The sequence below is a fragment of the Halichoeres trimaculatus genome, unplaced genomic scaffold, assembly GCF_033239565.1.
Source record: "Halichoeres trimaculatus isolate MK-OKI-2021-1 unplaced genomic scaffold, fHalTri1.1 fHalTri1_scaffold_5, whole genome shotgun sequence".
Classification (NCBI taxonomy): Eukaryota; Metazoa; Chordata; class Actinopteri; order Labriformes; family Labridae; genus Halichoeres; species Halichoeres trimaculatus.
Genome location: NW_027437183.1, coordinates 18524616 through 18544201, shown reverse-complemented (window position 1 = coordinate 18544201; position 19586 = coordinate 18524616). Strand labels below are relative to the sequence as shown.

At 39.2% G+C, this 19586-nt stretch overlaps 1 protein-coding gene and 1 long non-coding RNA gene across 2 annotated transcripts in view; one reads left to right on the top strand and one right to left on the bottom strand.

The window, feature by feature from the left end:
• sema4c (sema domain, immunoglobulin domain (Ig), transmembrane domain (TM) and short cytoplasmic domain, (semaphorin) 4C) overlaps window positions 1-19586 on the top strand; it is a 123173-nt gene that overhangs the window by 81727 nt on the left and 21860 nt on the right. Inside the window, exons 4-9 of the mRNA XM_074670252.1 lie at window positions 5431-5585; window positions 11413-11475; window positions 15288-15386; window positions 15710-15806; window positions 16356-16475; window positions 18614-18765. Of these exons, the coding sequence (XP_074526353.1) occupies window positions 5431-5585; window positions 11413-11475; window positions 15288-15386; window positions 15710-15806; window positions 16356-16475; window positions 18614-18765 (686 nt within the window). The remainder of the gene's footprint in view (window positions 1-5430; window positions 5586-11412; window positions 11476-15287; window positions 15387-15709; window positions 15807-16355; window positions 16476-18613; window positions 18766-19586) is intronic.
• LOC141790410 (uncharacterized) overlaps window positions 2915-19586 on the bottom strand; it is a 41336-nt gene continuing 24664 nt past the window's right edge. The window contains exon 3 of the long non-coding RNA XR_012598269.1: window positions 2915-2934. This is a non-coding gene — a long non-coding RNA (uncharacterized LOC141790410). The remainder of the gene's footprint in view (window positions 2935-19586) is intronic.

Sequence of the window (19586 nt, the reverse complement as noted above, 5' to 3'; positions counted from 1 at the left end):
ATTGTTTAGCTACTGTTGTGAAGTTGTGTTTGGGCTTCTCACAACTGTTCTGTATTTAAGTCTTCAAACATTACTGTTTTTATGTGTAAACATAAAAGTTTCTGATTCAAAGTGCAGCATTTCAGTGTATGATGTCAGCATTTACACTTCTTGCACAAGTCTGGCATAAAGATTCAAGCCTTTATGAAATTGGAAAAAACATTTGAAAATTTAATTTTGATTGGAGCCTTTTCAAATTGTCATGGGATGCATCAGGCCACAGGCTGCAAAATAACGATGTCAGTGGGCCTTTTCATGTTGCAAATGCAACTTAATGAAGCTTATCTGTTAACAAAACTTTGTACTTAAAGACTGATCCTACAGTGATGCAACTTTGGCATCCCAGTGAATGATTTCGTGGTCAATTCAAGCAGCAACCTCCAGTCAGGAGCTGATGCAAATGTGTGTTAAAAACTGCAGTTCCTTAAGTGTCCACTTGAGGCTGGCTCCAGGAGTCCTGGAAACCACATACACACCAAGCCAGAAGGACGCTTTTTACAGCAGAAATGAACATATTTACAGTCTGATACACAAAAAGACTTCAGTCTGAATAGCTTGTTTCTCTATCAGCACATACTGTATGGAGAATTTTTTTTTTTTTATAGCTCAGGGTTTTAAAAGATTTTAAGATTATGAGTTTCCCCAATAAAAGGCACAGATCACCTGACTGACTCACCTGGAGCTGTAAATGAGGAGGTTTGAGGCCTGCCTCTGGAGTTTAGTATTGTCAATATGGCGCCTGATAGACTTCAGAAACTGTCAGAAAGAGATGAATGATGTCACAAATACTACATCCATTAATCATACATCTATGCTTACATTCTGCTGTTATGGGAGCTCAATACACTCGACATAGCCTTGAACATGGGTCTGCCTTGCCCTGTTCAAATGCACAAGCCAATAAGCGTGACTTCAAAATGTAACTTGCAAACCGCTCTGTGATTGGTTCTCTGGGAAGCATCGTGTTTCCTGTATTTACAGCATTTCCTCAAATCCCCAAACGTCAGCCCTACATCAGTCTTACATTTCCTCTCTTTGCATCCTTGTACTAGTTGCTGTACAGCAACCCATATTAACTTCAGTTTAACACAATACAGTGGTACCTTGACTTACAAGTATCCCACCTAACACGTTTTTCCAGATACAAGCCATCTCTTTGGTGGTTTTTAGATTTGAGTTGAGGGCTAAAATTCAAGTTATGAGCTGGCTTCAATTACTTTACCTCTGTCGCAGCAAATGCAACATTGAACACCGCAACACCCAAGCAGCATCCCGTGTCTCACTCATTCACTTTAAGCATCTAGCTCACAGTAGAAGTGTCAGCATTGTGCTCGCATTTGTGCTTGAAGTTATTTTGCAAAAATTTCAAACTTTGTAAAATAAAACACACAGGAAAAGTTGCAACCAGGCGTACAACGGCACTATTTGATGACATTTTTGCACAATTAATTTTAGAATCAGTACATTTGTCTTTCTTATAAACATGAAACAAAAAAATGTGGTGTTGTTTTGGGAGACTGGAATGAATCAATGGAATTTCAATTTGTTTCAATGGGGAAAATTGATTTGACATGAGTAATTTGAGTTGAGAGCTCTGTCACAGACGAAATTAAACTCACATGTCAAGGCACCACTGCTTGTCTAAAATACAGTGAAAAAGCAAACAGAGAGAACTTAGCGCGACTAGAAACAGGAAGTCTGACAAACACTCAAACCACACTGCCCTTGTGTGTTTCCAAGCTGTACTGCAGATTGACGCAAAAGTATGTAAGGCCCATGTAGTGCGTCAGCCGCTACAGTGCAGGGTCAGTGCAGCAGTGTAAACCAGGCTTTAGTCATGCACACACACATATATACACAGAGCACACCACATTCAGGACTGCATCCCGCCATCACTTCTCTGTGACATTTATATTGAAGGTAGACTCTTCAGGGGCGTATATATTGCGCCTTGAACTGGCCGTGTGAAAAGGGCAAATGTTTCAGAGTTACTCTTTCATCTGAAGCAACGTACATTCAAGAGTGAGTGCAGCAGAGGCAATGATTTGGACAGCAGGGAACAACACAAAGCAGCGTCACGGAACATCAACGCCAACCATAGAGCACAAACCAAAAGCACAGGGTGCAAAGACGCAGATCCTTTTTTTTCTTTCTTTAATAAAAACTTGACAGACTTTATGAAAAGTTCAGAGGGGAACATCTTTCTCGCACATGACGGTGACTTACAGTGTGTTTGGTGCATTGAATTGGTCTTTTGAAAACGTCTCAGAGGTTCATTGCCAATTCATTTTTCATCTTGGAAGAAGCAGTCAACAAAAAACTGTCTGCTCTCCAAGTCCTTTTATCAACTGGCTCTGTAGCTTTTAACCACGTCACATGTTCTTCATCATGGTAGAGTTTGTTTGTTGTGAAGACACTCCACAGGCTCCTTCCATTCCTTTCAGGATCTATCACACATGTTCAAAGATAAGTGTGTATTCTCTGTTTTATGCATCAGTGGGAGTGTGGTGGACGTGAGTAACTCAGGTGGAAGCTGTGCTGTCATTTATTTCCGGTGGCAGCAAAGAAGAAGAAGGATCACTTTTCATTGAAAGCAGCAAAAACAAAATCTTTGATGATCTAAAGCTGACCTTTATTCTCATGACATCAAGGACTTCTTAATATTTAAATACATACACCACCAAGGTTCCTGTATAAGACTCACGTTTTTTCTTTTCATCTCCCTCACACACACACACATACACGCACACCCCTCGTTTATCAGAGCTGCCTCCTCCATGTATGTAAGTCTCTTCAGTCCCAACTAGGCCACAGCGTCACATGAGCAGTTAGTCTCACCATAAATCAAACCACTTCCTGCTGTTGCCTCTCTGGATTTCAGCTGCTATTTTCAGTCTGGAAAATGGGGAGAAGAGTGAAAATATTCATGCTGCAGAAAACAGAAAGAGAAACATTCAATTTATGAGCTCGCATTACACGCAGACGGCTGTCGTCGCTTTGCGTTTCGCACACATTCTATCAGCGCAGATGAAGGCAGAGCGGGGTGGAGGAGAGGGGGAACAAGGTGACACTACAAGCAACAAGAGTGTGGATAATGAAAACTAAACACCATCCTTTCTGTCGTTCCTCCCATCTCTGTCTTGCTTTCTCATCTGCTCTGCACCACCAGTTTGTCTGTATGCTAGTCAGGGGATTTGAACAGAGTGTGTGTATCCGGGCGTGTGTGTGTGTGAGAGTGTGTTTGAGAGTGAACAACGGAACAGGGGGTGCATCGTTTTGAAATTCTGATGAAAAAAGTCAGCTGTGCTCTTTTTCAACACAACCCGCAGATGGGTCCACGGAAAGAACATTTTGTGATCCTGTCATAATCTTTTGGAGATTGTTTGTGTCGGCGCATGAGCAGGAAAATGAGAAACAACCCTAAAGTATGAGCAGTCCTAGAATGATTTCAGAAGTCCTGAGATAAATCGCTCAGATCCACCTATGTGATGTTAGAGAATCAATGAGAGTGCTGCCAAGGAGGCTCGTATATATCTGTTCATAGCCTGAGCAATTGCCTAATCAGAGTAAAGGCCTCATTTGGAGCTTGTATTAAAATGCGATCTGCATCTGAATGTGCACCCCAGATAATGAACAATCTCCTCACCTCGGCAGATTTACTCCTATTATTAGGATGCATTTATAAGCAATCTGCAGCTCGGTCGACATTCTGTCCACGTTGTCGCTCAGATCCCACTTTCAATTTGCGGTAATGCAACTTAGTCCAACTCCAAATCCCTGTTTTGTTGTATGCAGATGCTCCGTCTGGACAGATTAAGCTGCTCTTTCTTAATGCTGCAGTGCTGATTGGATGAGTCCCTTTAACAATATTTGGAATAAAAGCTGTGTTGAACTGAGGCAAAACACAATTTAGGTTGTTTTCCAGAAAAAACAAGCCCAGTCGATTTCCTCAATTTGATAATGACCAGTCTTAATGGATTTTTCTTTATCGAGCAAGTGTCTGAATACGAATGTCCTGGCATCTGGCTCGATAACAAACTCACATTAAAGAGTAGGCTGATTGAAGCTGTTTAAGATTACTTCTTCATACAAGACAAAAAAAATGTGATTGTGCTCATTTGCAGATCTTATCGGTCTAGATTTATGTTTGCATCACCTCTATTCATTAATACACCATTACTTTAAAGCTGTGTGCGCTGCCTTCACCCTGCTGCAAGCTTCAAACACTCCCCCGAATTCTTCATCAAAACAAGAGCTGGAAGGCCCAAAGCATCATTGCCCCTTGTTTATTTGCACAGCTTTTTCCAAACAGAAGACCACCTTATCTGACTGCTGACGTACAGATCTGGAACTTATCAGGCTTGCCCTGAGACCTCAGCTCCAGGTTCTTAGAGTAAATACAGAGCTTGGGAAGCTTTCAGTGCAGCGTTCCCTCGGCTGATCTTCAAGATACTGTGGGTGGTTTGAACAAACTCATTAGGGCCTGATGAGTTTTCTGAGAGCTTTGAGTAAAATAGGTTGTTTATTTCCATAACTTTAGCTTAATTTGTGTGAATGTTTTCTTGCTTTAATTGGATGTCTTAATGTGAAGTTTCTATCTTTGAATTTAAGGAATCTTGTTTTTGAGTGCGTGTGGACTGTTTGAAAAGCAGCGACGTCTCTCTTCTTGTCAGCCTGAATGGTATAAAACTCAATCTTGTAACCACTTTAATAGAATAAGAGGATTGTCTGATATAATTTCAATTTCAGGACTTTGTTAGCAGGAATGTGTTACAAAAGCAATTTTGCCAAAGCAAGATTTGATCAATGAATGGGCAACACAAAGGGAATGATAACTACCTGCTGCTTGCAAAACAAAAAAAAGTGTCTAAATCAGAATCAGGACAAGCTTTGTCGCTAAATTCGTTGACTCATACAAGGAATTTGTCTGATTGATTTGGTACAAAAAGTAGCACAGGAATTAAAAGTAGAAAGAGAGCAAAGAGCCTCTATTCTCAACAGACTGAATGAAATAGTATAAAATAAATAGAAACAGTTTTTTAGACCAAAACAGTTTCTGCACCAGGCTGTGAACATGTTGAACTGTGCTGTAAAGATAGTGTTTTAACATTGATAATGAGGTTTCCTGGGCTGTTACAGTCAGCCTCAAGTGGAAACTCTAAGAACTGCAGTATTTTGCATCCAGGCATTAGCTCTGTGTTGGTTTTAGTTTGTGCCTCAGTTTGTTCACATCGCAAACTGAGACACAAACAAAAAAACAAAAAGGACAGAGCACAATGTTCTCGGGTTTCCGTCTGCCATCCAGTAACAGATCTTTTTAAATTAGGATGATTTGTTCTGCAGCTAAGTACGACCTGTTATGTAACAAAGCCTTTCTGTGTCTCTCTGCAGATGTGTTGGACAGCATGGCCAGGTTCAGCGTTCAGGGAGTCAGCAACTACAGCATGCTGACTCTGTCCGATCATGAGAGGGTTCTTTACGTTGGAGCACGAGAAGCGCTGTTTGCCCTGGACCCCAACGACATAAGCAGACAGCTCAGGCCACAGGTAACATGAGCTGAAACACACACACACACACACACACACACACACACACACACACACACACACTTTAAAGGTTTTATTTCCTGACACTTAGGGGGATTAAAATTTAAAAGTTAAATACAGACAGGGAAGGATTTCAAGAAAAATAATTATGCCCACATCACTGCCTGACTAACTGTCAGCGCAAACACCCACGCACTGTGAGAGGCTTTTGTAGAAATGCAAGAAATGAAATGATAACACATAAGATTTAATATCACACAGCGTCATGATGGACAGCTCAGGAACAAAAAGCTTAATCTCATCCACACTGACTGAATACCAAGCACTGCGGAGATAAACACACATTTCAAAAACTTCATTTAAATACACCAAATTCAATTATGATATTAAATGTGATATAATTATTACAGAAAAGCATAAAATATGACAGAGGTTCTGCTTGGATTAGCAAGAAAGAAAAGGAAAATAAAGCATAATCTCAGCTTCTGCCACTCTCTTTGCTGCCTATTAACTTGAAGGCTGACCTTATTCTTCTTTCTTCAACTCATTTATGGACTCAAGGACGTTTAAGAACCCACACACAAAAAACTCTGGCAGATAATCAAAGAACCAAATAATACCATAATGAAGTCCACTGAGTCATAGTAGCTGTTTGGTATTTTATTGGTCTGGCCTGTAATTCCTTTATTAAATCTTCGGGCCTTGTTGGAGCTATAATGTAAGAACTGTCGCGCTGTTTAATATCGTCTCAGAATGAATCAAGTGTCCTTCTTAAGGGGTCAAAAATATAATAAAAAAAGATCAATTGTTGCTGTTAGCCAAAAAAAACTGCTTTGCATCTGGTTTGACCTGTGTGCTTCTTTTTGAGTTAATCATTTTGTTTTTGGTTTCTGAAATACTAAAGTAGAAAAACAGAGAAAACAAGTTGTTTCGACCAAAGACTGTACTAAAAATGAACATTGGCAAGGCAACTTCATTTAATTAGTTAATTTACATCGTCTCAGAGACAGAACTCTTTGGTTTGTGATGATGAATTATGCAACTCAGAGTCAGTCTCTACCATTGAAAACCAACTTCTAGCAGATCCAGAAACAAGCTTATATCAACTTTGCTGCAAAAAGCCTCAATACAGCAAATTTATTCTCAACAAATTAGATATTATAAAATGTCAATCCCCCAGTTCGAGCATCAATAAGGATATGAGGTTCATAGACTGAAAATGTTTTCTTGTACCGGGCTGTAAAAGTGTCCATCCCTGCTGTAAAACAGGTGTTCTCACATGAGCTTTCACCTGGTCTCCTTTGCTTTTGGCGCCAAGTAGACACTTAATGCACTGTGATTTTTTTGCACTTAAGATTGGACTCAGCTTTTTCTCATCAGAGGTACCGAGCAGCAACCTCCTGCCACAAGATGAAGCTAATGCTAAAGGGTAAAAACAGCAAAAAGTTCAAAAGTTCTTCAGTCTGAATAGCCACTTTATTCAATGGCGCACACTGTACTGGGACGAAGGAGTGTTTTTTTAACTGAAAGAAGCTATTGAGTTTGGCATTTCTAATACGAGACAAAACTCCATAAAACTCCTAGGAACAGAAAAGTGATGCAACTATGTCCCAATATTTTGCAGTCTATAGTATGTACTAGAAATAAAAAAAATCTCCCCTATGGCATATATAAAACCAGTAATCTCACACGTAGTAACAATAACTTCCTCATTTGTCATCCTTATGAGAAAGGAGCATGTTTCCATTCACTTTTAAGTCACTAGCTGAAAGTGGTAGCATTAGCTTACAAGTGAAAAACACTTTTGCAACTGTAACAAGGAGACTAATACAAATGCCAAAAACAAAATACAGACCAGCATGCAGTTGGTTATATTTTAATGTTTGCCACTAGGTGCAGTTCTGTAATGAAAGTTAGCTTTGATATGAAGCTGCTAGCTCTGAAGGTAGCTAGCAAAGTGTGTTGACTCAGAAGCAGTTACCAAAGAAAGTAGATATGAGCCTGACTTATCAGACAAACCTTGAAGGTTAGCTCGAGTGAACTAGCAAAACAATATCTGATATCAACAAGGTAAATCTTTGCTACCAATCCGAGCCATAGACTGTACTGAATATTTGAGCGTCCCTTTGAACAGCTACAGGGTGCACGTCAGACATTTAAGCTGAGCTGTGTCTCTGATTGGACAATTAAACAATCCTAATTACTTCTAAGAGAAAGAGAAAAAAATCACCTCCTTACAGTGTGTAAAGATAGCAAAATTAGAGTTTAAGACCCAAACCATTTTATTTTGAACCAGGCTGTTAAAATGCTTTTTTAATCCCATAAAAGTCTTTTTTTGTGGCTGGGAGTGTAGGTGACTTCTGGTATTTCTGCAGCCAGCCTCAAGCGGATTCTCAATGAATAACAACTTTTTGCACTTCTGTATAGGATTCATTTTAATTAACCGTTTGTTGCCCATTGGTAGTTACAGATGCTGTGGCTTGAGAAACACGAAGAAGCTTTTTAACAAGGGATTGTAGAGATAATATGTTTAGTGTAATTCCATTGATTGCTCAGATAATTGCTTTAAAAAACAATTTCATCAAGGGATGTATTTTGTTTTAAAGACTTATGTATAGCTAAATCATTTTCAGACTCAGTTTAAACCATAAAAATCACTCAAAAAAAACACTCAAAGTCTACAAACTTGTTCATTGAATTAATCATCCTTTGACTTTTTATTCAGCTGTAAAGCATCTTTTTATGCGTTTTGGCATCACTTCAATTATTTCCTTACAATTTGCAAAGTTATAACTTCACTTGGACATTTTTAATGTCATCTGTTGCTAAATGCTTCCAACAGTAATAGTGTTAGTAAGCTGCCAACATTAAGATCGTAAAGTGTCTAGCTATTGGCTCAATATTTCACTCCTATCAGCACAAACACATCCACTGTGAAAGTGTGGGAGTGCACAGGCAGTTACACACACTTGGGCACACACTTGGGCACACACTTTGGCCGTGTTTTTCTGAGTTTATGATGCACTTATTTAATCCACTTTGTTATTGTCCTAGTTTTAATTTGTATAACTTGTTTTTCTGCCATCACTTGTGGATAAACCTGTTGTTAGAAAACTCTTTATAAATACCTTTGACTTGACCTGAAAAAAAACACACACACACACACACATACACACACATTAATGCTGAAGCCTCTGAGACTAAGCCTGCTTTTGCTTCTCTCCTTCAATAATTTGTCCATATTGCAATCAATACAATTACAGCAGTGCAATGGAGGTGTAGGGAGCAGCCTGCAGCGGTTTGGGGGATTGTTATCTGATTTACCGCCTTAATGAGCAGTTATTAGATGCACACTCACACACACATACACACACAAACACACCACAAAGGCCCAAGCTGTTTGAGTGAGGGTTATGAGTCTTACAGTAATGATAAGACCACCTGTTGTCGGCCCCCAGTGTGCAATGTGGAGGGAAGAAGCCAACACAGAAAAATGACAGCATGAGGACGAGGGAATAGTGCGTCCCCTCCGTCACCATCTGCCCATCACTGCCTCACCCCTCCTCCCCCTCCGTCCTTTCGCACTACCTCTCTTTATTTCTTTGCTGCTGTCATACTCACTGTCTCTCTTCATTACTTTCATCTCTCCCTTTCTGCTCACACTTTTTTTTTCCTGGGTTCTGACTTTTTTTAAGGCACACAGCTCCTATTCCTGTCTGGAGTGCACCCTTTTACATTATTTAGATCTGTTCCCTCCATAAAAAACGCAGTGATACAACTTTGGCTATACATGCAACAGAAACACACTCCTTCACCTTCATCTTCCTTTTTTGAAGTGACATTAAAATGGATCACATTTTGTGCAAATATCTACTTTTTGGGCCCCTGTATACTCTTCGTTTCACTTCCAAATCCAGTGTTCAATTAAAGGCCTTTTTAATCTCGTTTTCTGGTGCCCAACAGCTCTGAATGTATTATTTGCATGCATGAGAGAACACATAAGCACAGGCTTTTAAAAAAGCTGAAGCTAAGTGGCCGTGTAATCACACTTAAAGAGGTGCTTCCCAAAATAAAAGTTCTCACATTATTCCAAATGATTGAAATCCTTTTCTCTGATTTACACACTCATTAACAGAAATTACTTTGTGCATCTGTCTCACACAAAGTTTTGTTGTTTTATATGAAGACACTAATGGTAACAGAGTTAAGTGTTTGTCTAAAAGCTGTTTCTTATTGTTAGTGCATCGCTTTAGTGTGAGGCAGAGGACATTAATTTTGTAGATATGCCTTTGTGGGCCATTAGTCTGTAACTCTAAGAGCTAATACCTGACCACTTACTGCAGCCTGAATTGTGTTTGTAAAATGCCTGATCATTGTTGAGCAAATGAGGAGGGAATGTCTCGGCTGAGACCATAAAAATAGACAGTGATGGCCGAGAATTCCTCAGGAACACATAAACTGCAGGTGTTGCTTTGCCTCATTTTATCTCGCTCTTAAAACTAGAGTACAGCAGTTAAACCCATGGGTAATATTTCACAGCCACTGATCCCAATGATTAATTCAGTTTTTAATCTTAACAAGTCTAAGTTACAGGGACCATGAGGCTTGAAAAGGGACATAAAGCAGACAGTGAAAGAGTTCAGGTGAAAGATGTGAAATATTCACTCATAATTCTTTCTGATTATCTGATTGAAGAAAGACGTGTTTGGAATCTTAAAACATTTGGTGCCATATATTTTTAAGTTATATGTTGTGAGTATAATAGGTATTGTTTCTAACACTCAGTTTGATAAACAGCACTAACCTATTGTTTGATTTCTGTTGTTTTGAATCCAGTCAAGTATATCAGAGTTTAATACTGAATTTGCAGCAGCTATCTGCCTGTAATGACCAGTGTAATTATTTCTAATGGTGCAGAAACCTCTTGGTAAACACAGTTCATATTATGGACCTCAGTCCACGGAGCAGAGTTCAGCCATGTGTCACACAGTCATTAAAAAAAGCAGCTACTGAAATAATACTAAATAGCAGAGGGCATCAGTTAGAGCAAGTACGAGCATAAAGTGTAGATGAGCATGCACATTTCTTTTTTATTGGCTCCCCCACCTGCTTGGTTCAGCAGAACTGAGCCCCACAGAGGACAAAAGCTAGTCACACAAGTGCATTATAGTACACTTGCTTGCCAGCATGTCTTTGATGCTTTAAACAATGGTACAATCATTGGGGAATTTAGTTGCAGGAAGGACCTCACATTTAGTGCCTACCACTAAAAGAGTGTTTGATGGGGCTGACTGGAAATCACTGCGGCCAAGGACCAGGGTTTGTAGCAGTGCTTTGTCCCTGCGCCACCGGGGCAGCTCAGTTCATGACGTATTTTAACTACATTCTTTTATGGAGACTCTATCTCTTCGCTTCAGGGTGGCTACAATTACTTTGTTCTCCTAACATCGGGAAACAATTATTTCATTGTTGATGGATCAAAAAGCTTTTTACCTGCACATATGAGGGTCCATTTTGTACAAAATACACTTAAAGAGTGTTCCTATTTGTGATTCTGTGGCTGTTGCTCTAGTTACAGCAAGGGTGGGCTGAGTTCAGCAAAATAATGAAGGAAAGTGTGAAATTGTTCATTGTGTACAACCAGCTCCGGGAAGTTTTGTTGTCCTCAAATCCATTTAAAACTGTTTTTTTCTGCTGTATGTCAAACTAATAAAACTTTGTATTTGAACATAATGTAACTGCAGAATGTAATAGTCACCAGCTGAAGTCAGAAAACATCATTCATGGACTGTTGCCCATATTACATTCTCCCCTCTCTCCCCTCCAGATTGACTGGCCGGCCCCTCAGGATAAGAAGAGGGAGTGTGTCGCCAAAGGGAAGAACAACCAGGTAACACTGATTCTAGCTGACACGGTGTCAGAGATGTTTGGGGATACCTGCCTGGCTCAAGGGCGCTCACACAGCAGTAGTTTATAAGACTTATGAAAACAGCTCAACTCCCTTTACTTTGCTTGATAACACTTTATCCAGTCATCCTGCTGCTCTGCACTGGAAAAATTCCAGTCATTACATTAGCACACAGCAAAGTGCTCCTCCCGGATAAGGTTAGCATCAGCAGGTTTTAAGGTGGTTCGATTCTGGAAGAGGTTTGAATGAGGTTTAAAAAAAATTAAATGAGGCTTTGCATCAAGAAGAATCAAATTTATGACACAGATGCTGATACTGGGGTTTATACCTCGTAAAAAAATACACATACAATACTATAAAAGAATGATATCAAATATAATATACATAAGCCTGGGAAAATGAGGGCCTATGTCCACTGATGGCATTTTTTGTACTGGCAGTGTCTCAGAGCGCTTTCACTGGTGCTTACTGCTGCTTGGCAAAAAAGTTTGTTCCATAGCACTTCGGCTTCCATTAGTAGTGACCATTAAGACAGCTTAAATACATTATGTATGCTAGATATGTGCTACTACTCACTTGAATTCTACAAAGCAATCATAAATAAATTGATGTAAGTCTTGCCATAGCATTAGCAGCAGCTAATGTTTCCCTTGTCCATTGTCCCATGGGTAAAGTGCAACAAAAACAACAGACACCATGAACGTTTTTGAGGTGAAAGCTTTTTGTATTGAAAAAAGAGGAAAAAAAGAAAAAAATACACTGCCACTGGAAAGAAAAATATACCCGAGTGGACACAGGCCCTCATATCACAATAAACACACAATTTTCACCATTACTTGATGTCACAGCTACTGCCAATAGGAGTCGCTGTTTTTATACTTTCTTCAAGTGATGTGACAAAAAGCATAACAAATTGACTAATTCATCCCCAGAGAAGACAACAACCCAAATTAACAGCTCTCTAATTTCATATTATGTTATCCATACAAGTGAGCCACTGCATCATTTCTAATTGAATACAGGCAGTCCTTGAGTTACAAATGAAATCCGTTCCTACTACGCATGGTAACCAAAAATTTTGCTAAGTCGGATTTTTACCCTAAATACCCCCTTAATCTCTAAATAACTATCCAAATACATGTATTATACTTCATATTCATGGGAAACAGTACAGATAATTAAAATAGACAGAAAATTACTGAGCGCAAACACAGACAATCTACACTATGACGCGTCTCGAGACAAAGTGTACGATGCTGATGACCACTAAGCACTGCGTAGCTGTGTATTCATACCCACTCTATGTCAAAAACTAGTACGCATCATAGGAGCTTATGAACAGAGTGGCGTAACTTTTAAACCTTTTCTATTTTCAGACATACATATATTTATTGGTGTCATAAAGTTGAAATGACGTACCTCCTGGAATGGGACAGATGTAAAGATTACCCTGATGTCCTAACAGAAATGGGTAATTGCAGGCTGAGTGTGCCTGTGATGAGGTGCTTTACACAAGCAAAAATGACACATTTTAAATGTGGATAATACATCACAAAGCTTGTAACTGATTAAGTTTTTAAGTGACCTCACAAAAATCATTTTCTATTATAACCAAAAAACTGTTGACCTGTAGATTATTAAACCTTTGTGGTGATGGGAAGTGACGGTTCTCCTAAAAATCCTAAGCTAAGCTACTGGAGTTAACTTCCTATTAAACAAATTTTCATGCAACTTCTCCTGAATTTCCTCTGCACTGCATTATGGTAAACTTCTTCAGTCCGAGGAACTAGTTTTAAAATTAATGAACGTGAAACCAGGAATCTCACACCAACATTTCACATTTTTTTCTGCCCTGTGCTGATATTTAAGAGAGGAGAAACTCAGTCGGTCAGTCTCAGCAAGAAGAAATTCACAGTTTCTTCACTTTATACCATCAGAGATGCTTCGTCTGTACACACAGGCAGTAAATTGGTCCCAGCTCAACATGCTACTCACAGTAAGAGCTTCTCAGTGGGTGCATAATGTGCATTTGTAAAAAAGTCTTCTTAAATATTTCATAGTCATGCTGAGCTTTTGGAAACTTTTGATGTGATATTAAACCAAAGTGAAACAGTTTTTTGGATGAGTGTAGTGTTAGCAACACTGCTGAAGAAAGGGAAAGAAATTAGCACCACTGGAGCTTCATAAATCCCCCAGCGTTATCAAAATCTTACATCTGTTATTGGTTACGTTCTGAAAGTTAATGGTGTCTGTTTTTGTTATTCTCCTGACATATGGAGTGTTAAGGTCTGAGTCTTGGAAAAAGAGAGACACTTTTCACGGCTCCTTTAGTCTGTGACTTAAATAGCTGTGAGTGCTCAAACATTTATGGTTATATATATGACAGGAGTTGACTTAATGTGCAAGAATAAGCACATGTTGTTTACACTGCCTGCAGTTAGATTTAATGATTAGTCTTTTTCCCGTAATGTTGAAGTCGTGGGCCTGATAGAGGCCCGTCTGCCAGACATATCTCATCCTGATTATCCTCTCTGATTGCTGGAGCTGTAAAAATGCATTTAAAAATAAAATCACTTTTTTTTCAGACTTGAGATACAGACATTGTTTTGCTGTTGAAAACATCAACTGGATGCACTGAATTATTCATTCCTCTAGCATCATGTGTGAGCATCTGTTTCCAATTCAATTCAAAGAGCTTTATTGTTCATCACTGCACAGGCATTAAAGGCCACTTCCCATAAAACACTGCATATTTTACACTGTTAATTACGCACATATCCTCCGAATGGAAACAATCTGTCGATTTCTGATTCTGTATAAAGGTTACTGAGATAATGTGGTTGCAACAGTTTATCAATTAAGTGATCATATAAATAGGACACTTATATAAGAGTGACGTATCTATTCAGAGTGAAACAAATGTGATTAAAATGTAGTTTTTGGAGACTGAGAGTGTGCAGGGTTCTTTTAGTTCACCAAAAAGAGACACAGCCAAATATCCTTTTCCAATCTGATGTGAACATATTTAATAAACGAGTATTATCGTCTTATATAATCTACTGTCGAGGTTATGACGTTTTTAAGGTGAATAGGGATTTAAAAAGAGTCTCAGTGGAGCAGTAAATCTGTTTCAGAGAAAGCCTCCTTGATGAGAAATAAAATACATGTAATGAGATGACAAAGCTGCTTGTTCTTTTTAAACCTGAAGTGACCTTATTTGAATGACACAATGGGGACTTGAGGATCACCAACAGTTTCAGCCAACATCATCAGCAACTAACATTATGAAGTTACATCAGTTTTTCACAGTTATGTTGGAAAAAGTGAGAAATGGGAGTGATTAATAACAAGCTGAAGAATATCTTTTTTGGTCTTTGGTGGTAACAGTTTCTCAGACACATGTTGGCCAAGCCCACAATTAACAGAAAACACATTGCACTCCAATTCCAGCATGATTTATAAAGTTAACGTCTATTTGTATTGAAGGAGACTACAAACTAGTAAATAAGACCAACATTTATGAGGAAAATGTTAAATAAAGTAATAAAACCTGTAAAAAAAAATGGTCATTTGCTCCTCTGCTGCTGTAAAATTGAACAACTTTAAACAGGGGAATGGTCCCTTGCTGGTGATGACCAATAATTGAAGCTCTCAGCAGTAGTTACAATTTTCAGGCACACAGTCTTCTTTACTTTTTAAGTCCAATTGTCACAACAGGCGTCATCCTAATAGCACCAAACAGCACCTCTTTATGAAAGACATCAATCTAACCATTCCTCCTCTCTCCTCCACAGACCGAATGCTTCAACTACATACGTTTCCTCCAGAGCTACAACCACACGCACCTCTACACCTGTGGCACCTATGCCTTCCAACCTAAATGCACCTACGTGGTAAGTGTTTACGTGTGTGTTTACCTCAGTGTGTAATCGTTCTGAGTCAGGGCTGACTAGTGTTAACGTGAGATGTCTGCTGCCTGACCTCAAGCTAAGACCTCTGTTGGAGAAAATGAGATATAAAAAAAAACAGAAAGTACCTCCTGCTCGGTAACCGTCACATGTGAATGCTGCTTCATGTTGGAATATGCGTGATACTAATGTGACAGGACAACGAGGCGAGGGCATGGCAGTGGACAGAGTGAGCTTGCAGCTGTGTCACGTAGGTTGTGATACACACTGACCATGAACTGCTGTGTTTTGTGTTTGTGTGCTTGCAGAACGCTGACTATTTCGCCCTCAACACTGCTGCCCTGGAAGATGGCAAGGGTAAATGCCCATATGACCCTGCCAAGGGCCACACTGGCCTGATCGTGGGTGAGTAAGAGTAGCATTGTATGATGTAGCATTATGTAAATGCTTCAGATTTGCATTGAAAAACTTTTTGTTTCTAATTGAAAAGTTTAGAAATTGATTCTGAGCAAATATAGTGTTATTGGTATTATTTTATACTAAGCATATTTGATAAGCCCTTTGTTAGAAATCCATTGACATTCATATCAACACAAAGCACACAGTCAGCTCCTGTTGTTCCATCTCAGCAGCCTTTGCATTAAGGTGAACAGCAGAGGTTTTTTACAGCTCAAACAGAAGCATAAAAATGTCCATCAAATCTCCACAAAATGCCCCTGCAGCATTTCCCATCTGTTTTGTTGCTACACCAATGCACTGAGAGTCCAGAGGAACAATTAAACTTTGCATGCTGCATTCACTCCACTGTGCACAGCCTCACTGAACTTATAGGCACCCATTCTCTGCACTCTTTTGTGTCTCCCAGCTGAACCACTGACCTTCTCTTATTGTGAGCCTGTATAATGGTGGCTGAAATAACAGGCCTGAGCTAAAGCTTGCATTTTGTTTGCACAGATAAGGAGCTGTACTCAGCAACACTCAACAACTTCCTGGGTACAGAGCCAGTCATACTGAGGAATCTGGGCCTTCAGCACTACAGCATGAAGAGTGAATACCTGCCTGCCTGGCTTAATGGTAAGTGAAAGAAAGAAAAGACAAGGAGACTAAGAAACAGCAAACTTGCCAGCTGAAAGAGCACAAAAGAAAGAAGAGTGGAGGGAAACAACAAAAACGTCCTGCAGTCAGGTCATTACTTCTGCTTTTGTTTCTTGCAGGGACTTGAAAAGTTAGCGTCAGCACTGTTCCTATAATGCAGATTAGCTAATTAGCTTGCGTATGGAAGAACTGCATTGAATTAAAAGAAATATTAATGACTGAAAAGTAACTTGGTTCTAAAAATTACCCCACCTTCAGAGAACTAAAGATATCTGCAACACAGAGGATACATTTCTGGTAATTTTTTGCTAACTCACTGAAACCTTTGTATTCACATCGTAAAGCACTGGAAAGATACACAACCAACAAATGTGATTCATTTATCACTCTTTTTTACTTTTTTGGATGAGCAATGAAATGTTCCCAGTGACCAGTTAGTTTATATAAGTAAGAGAAGAGGTGCTTGTAACGTTAGCCTACTGGCTACATGTGTATGTTAGCTAGTTGTCTGCTACAGCAGGCTAACAAATGTAGCTAGAAATAAAGAAGATACACATGCACAGGCAGTAAATTCATGACATTTTTCTTCTATTTTTGATTCAAACGTGTTTTAGGATGAGTTTTGGATGATCAGTAAATTAAATTATAACCTTTACAGTTTATAAAACCTGCACTTCTTAAATTCCATGCACAGTAAGCTAAGTTTAAGCGTGGTGAGGCAAGTTTTGTTCAACTGTTTAGACACATTTTTATGCCTTAGAAACATAAGTTTGTAAATCCTTGTGTTGTGTTAAGGTCAAATTGACCTGCTTAATGCTTTTACTCAAAGAAAAATGTGACAAAAAAATGTTTTTCAGACTGAAACCCATGCCCTTGTTTTCTGTGAAGAATTTGTAAAGAAAAAAATATTAGTATTGAGTATTCAAGCTACAATATCTCACACATTTATGTCCCTCGTACAATCCTGAAAGTGAACATAATACAAGGGTTAAGGCAGCTTTTCACATAGCCTTTCACTTGAATTTGAATAAAAAATATCTGCATGAGCTCAGCTTGAGATTTCTCATTTTAAATTGCTCAACAACCCTTTAACACAGACATCTCAAACATCTATTTGAATGGAGAATACTAGATTAAAGATTGATTATGCCAGTTTATTTTCAATCAAAAAACATACAAAAGAACAAAAAGAGAAATGAGTTTCAGGAAATGAAGCACAGGACTCCGCTCCAGCTAAAAAAAAAATCATTATCTTTGATGGAAGGAGGTTAAGGAAGGTGCCAACAAAAAGGAGAAAAAAGAATGGAAGAGAGGAGAATAGAGACACAGCAAGAAAATGGGCGATGAAAGAAGAGGCATGAGGATTAGCGTCGGAGAGACAGAGGTGGAGGTGAGGAGAATGGAGGTGGAGGCAGGAGGAACATACAGATGAGGCTGAGGTTTGGACCCACGTGTCTGTTTATTATTCATGCTGATGCTGAGCTTTTATTAGAAACTAGAACTAGATGAATGAATCTGGTCGCCTCACATTAATTTTACCGGCTGCTGGCCAGCCTTAAAATGTTAATTGGCCTGACTTGAGAGGAGTTACAGCATCCTACTATGACCTAAACTGGTGCTTCAGAGGCCTCATGCTGAAAATAACGGTCCATCTAGAGGGAAATGTTTTCGTTTGATTGTTAAAAAATAAAGGATTTCTTAAAAATTGTTAAAACAAAAGCCCCGAGCAGCCTTATGAGCAAATTTTGTATCTGCCGCACATAAAAAAACAACATATCAGTCATAGTCTAATGAGAGCTGGATATAGAGAGTCTGAGAAATACGTGCTGGTTTGGGAGATGTGGGGAACCTTGAATGGGCAGCTAATAGGGAGCCCTGAAGAGACGGAGAGCAAGAAATGACTAGAGGAGAGATGAGGCCACGGAGAGAAAGATGATTGGAAATAGAAAGACAAGAATGGGCAGCAGAGAATGAGATGGAGGCATAAAGCTTTTGTATATGTTTGTACGTATGTGTGTCTGTGGGATGAGACTGTCTCTTTGTATTTATGTGGTATGTCCTGACTGTGAGTATACAATTCCTGATAATACTCCTTTGTTCGTGCTTTGTATGTGCAGAGCCAGACTTCGTGGGTTCAGCTCTGGTGAGAGAAAGCAGTGGCAGCAAAGACGGAGACGACGACAAGATCTACTTCTTCTTCAGTGAGCGTGCATTGGAGCTGGAGTGTGACACTGAGCTCACTGTGGCCCGAGTGGCTCGCGTCTGCAAGGTAACACTTAAATTATTAAAACAGATGTAATCAGGAAACTGTAAGGATACTTTTATGTGGTGTGTAATTGCTGGAGCTAATTAGTAGCAATCCTCAGTGAAAAGCACAAACATTTCAAACCATAATCAATCTAAAAGTAAATATTCAAAAGTCCACACGCTCAAATTTTTCCATCCCAAAACTGGTTTTACAGAATTATTGTTCCATGCATGCTTGGCATGAAGCCAGCTGTTTTCTGCTTTCTCCAGCTGTTTTGGCATCTGTCTCTGAACATTTAATGCTTATGTGAGACAGCAGTTGGTAACAGTTTGGGGCTTATAGACTTCAACAGGAGATGCCCATATAAGGAGGTAATCAGCAGAGTTGTTTCACAGCAGAGCAAACTGGCGAGGCTGATAAATCACACTTGAAATAGCCCAAACTTTGAAAACTATGCTAACAGGATGATGCTCTATTTCAAGTTAAGCTTCTAATGTTGGGGATACAAACTGCTAAAAGTGGGAGAAGGCAGATAGGCTGCCAGCTGCTGCTCGTTTCAACCGAGATGCACTTTATCTCAAAGTTCAAGAGACCATGTGCGCTCCTTTTCTCCTCCACTTTTCAGTTTTTATATCTTGAGCTGAGTCAGAGGACTTTTTTGGATTTCATAAGTTCTTTGCATGCATCCTTTTAATAAAGAAACTAATATGAAAGTGTCTTCATTGCTCTGTCTACAAAATGCAAAAGGTTTGATTAACTTTGCAAAAAAATATGCTTTTGTTTTCAGTTTGAGCAGACAAGGTCTGTCACACACAACTCAAAATAAAAGCTACTACTCACTA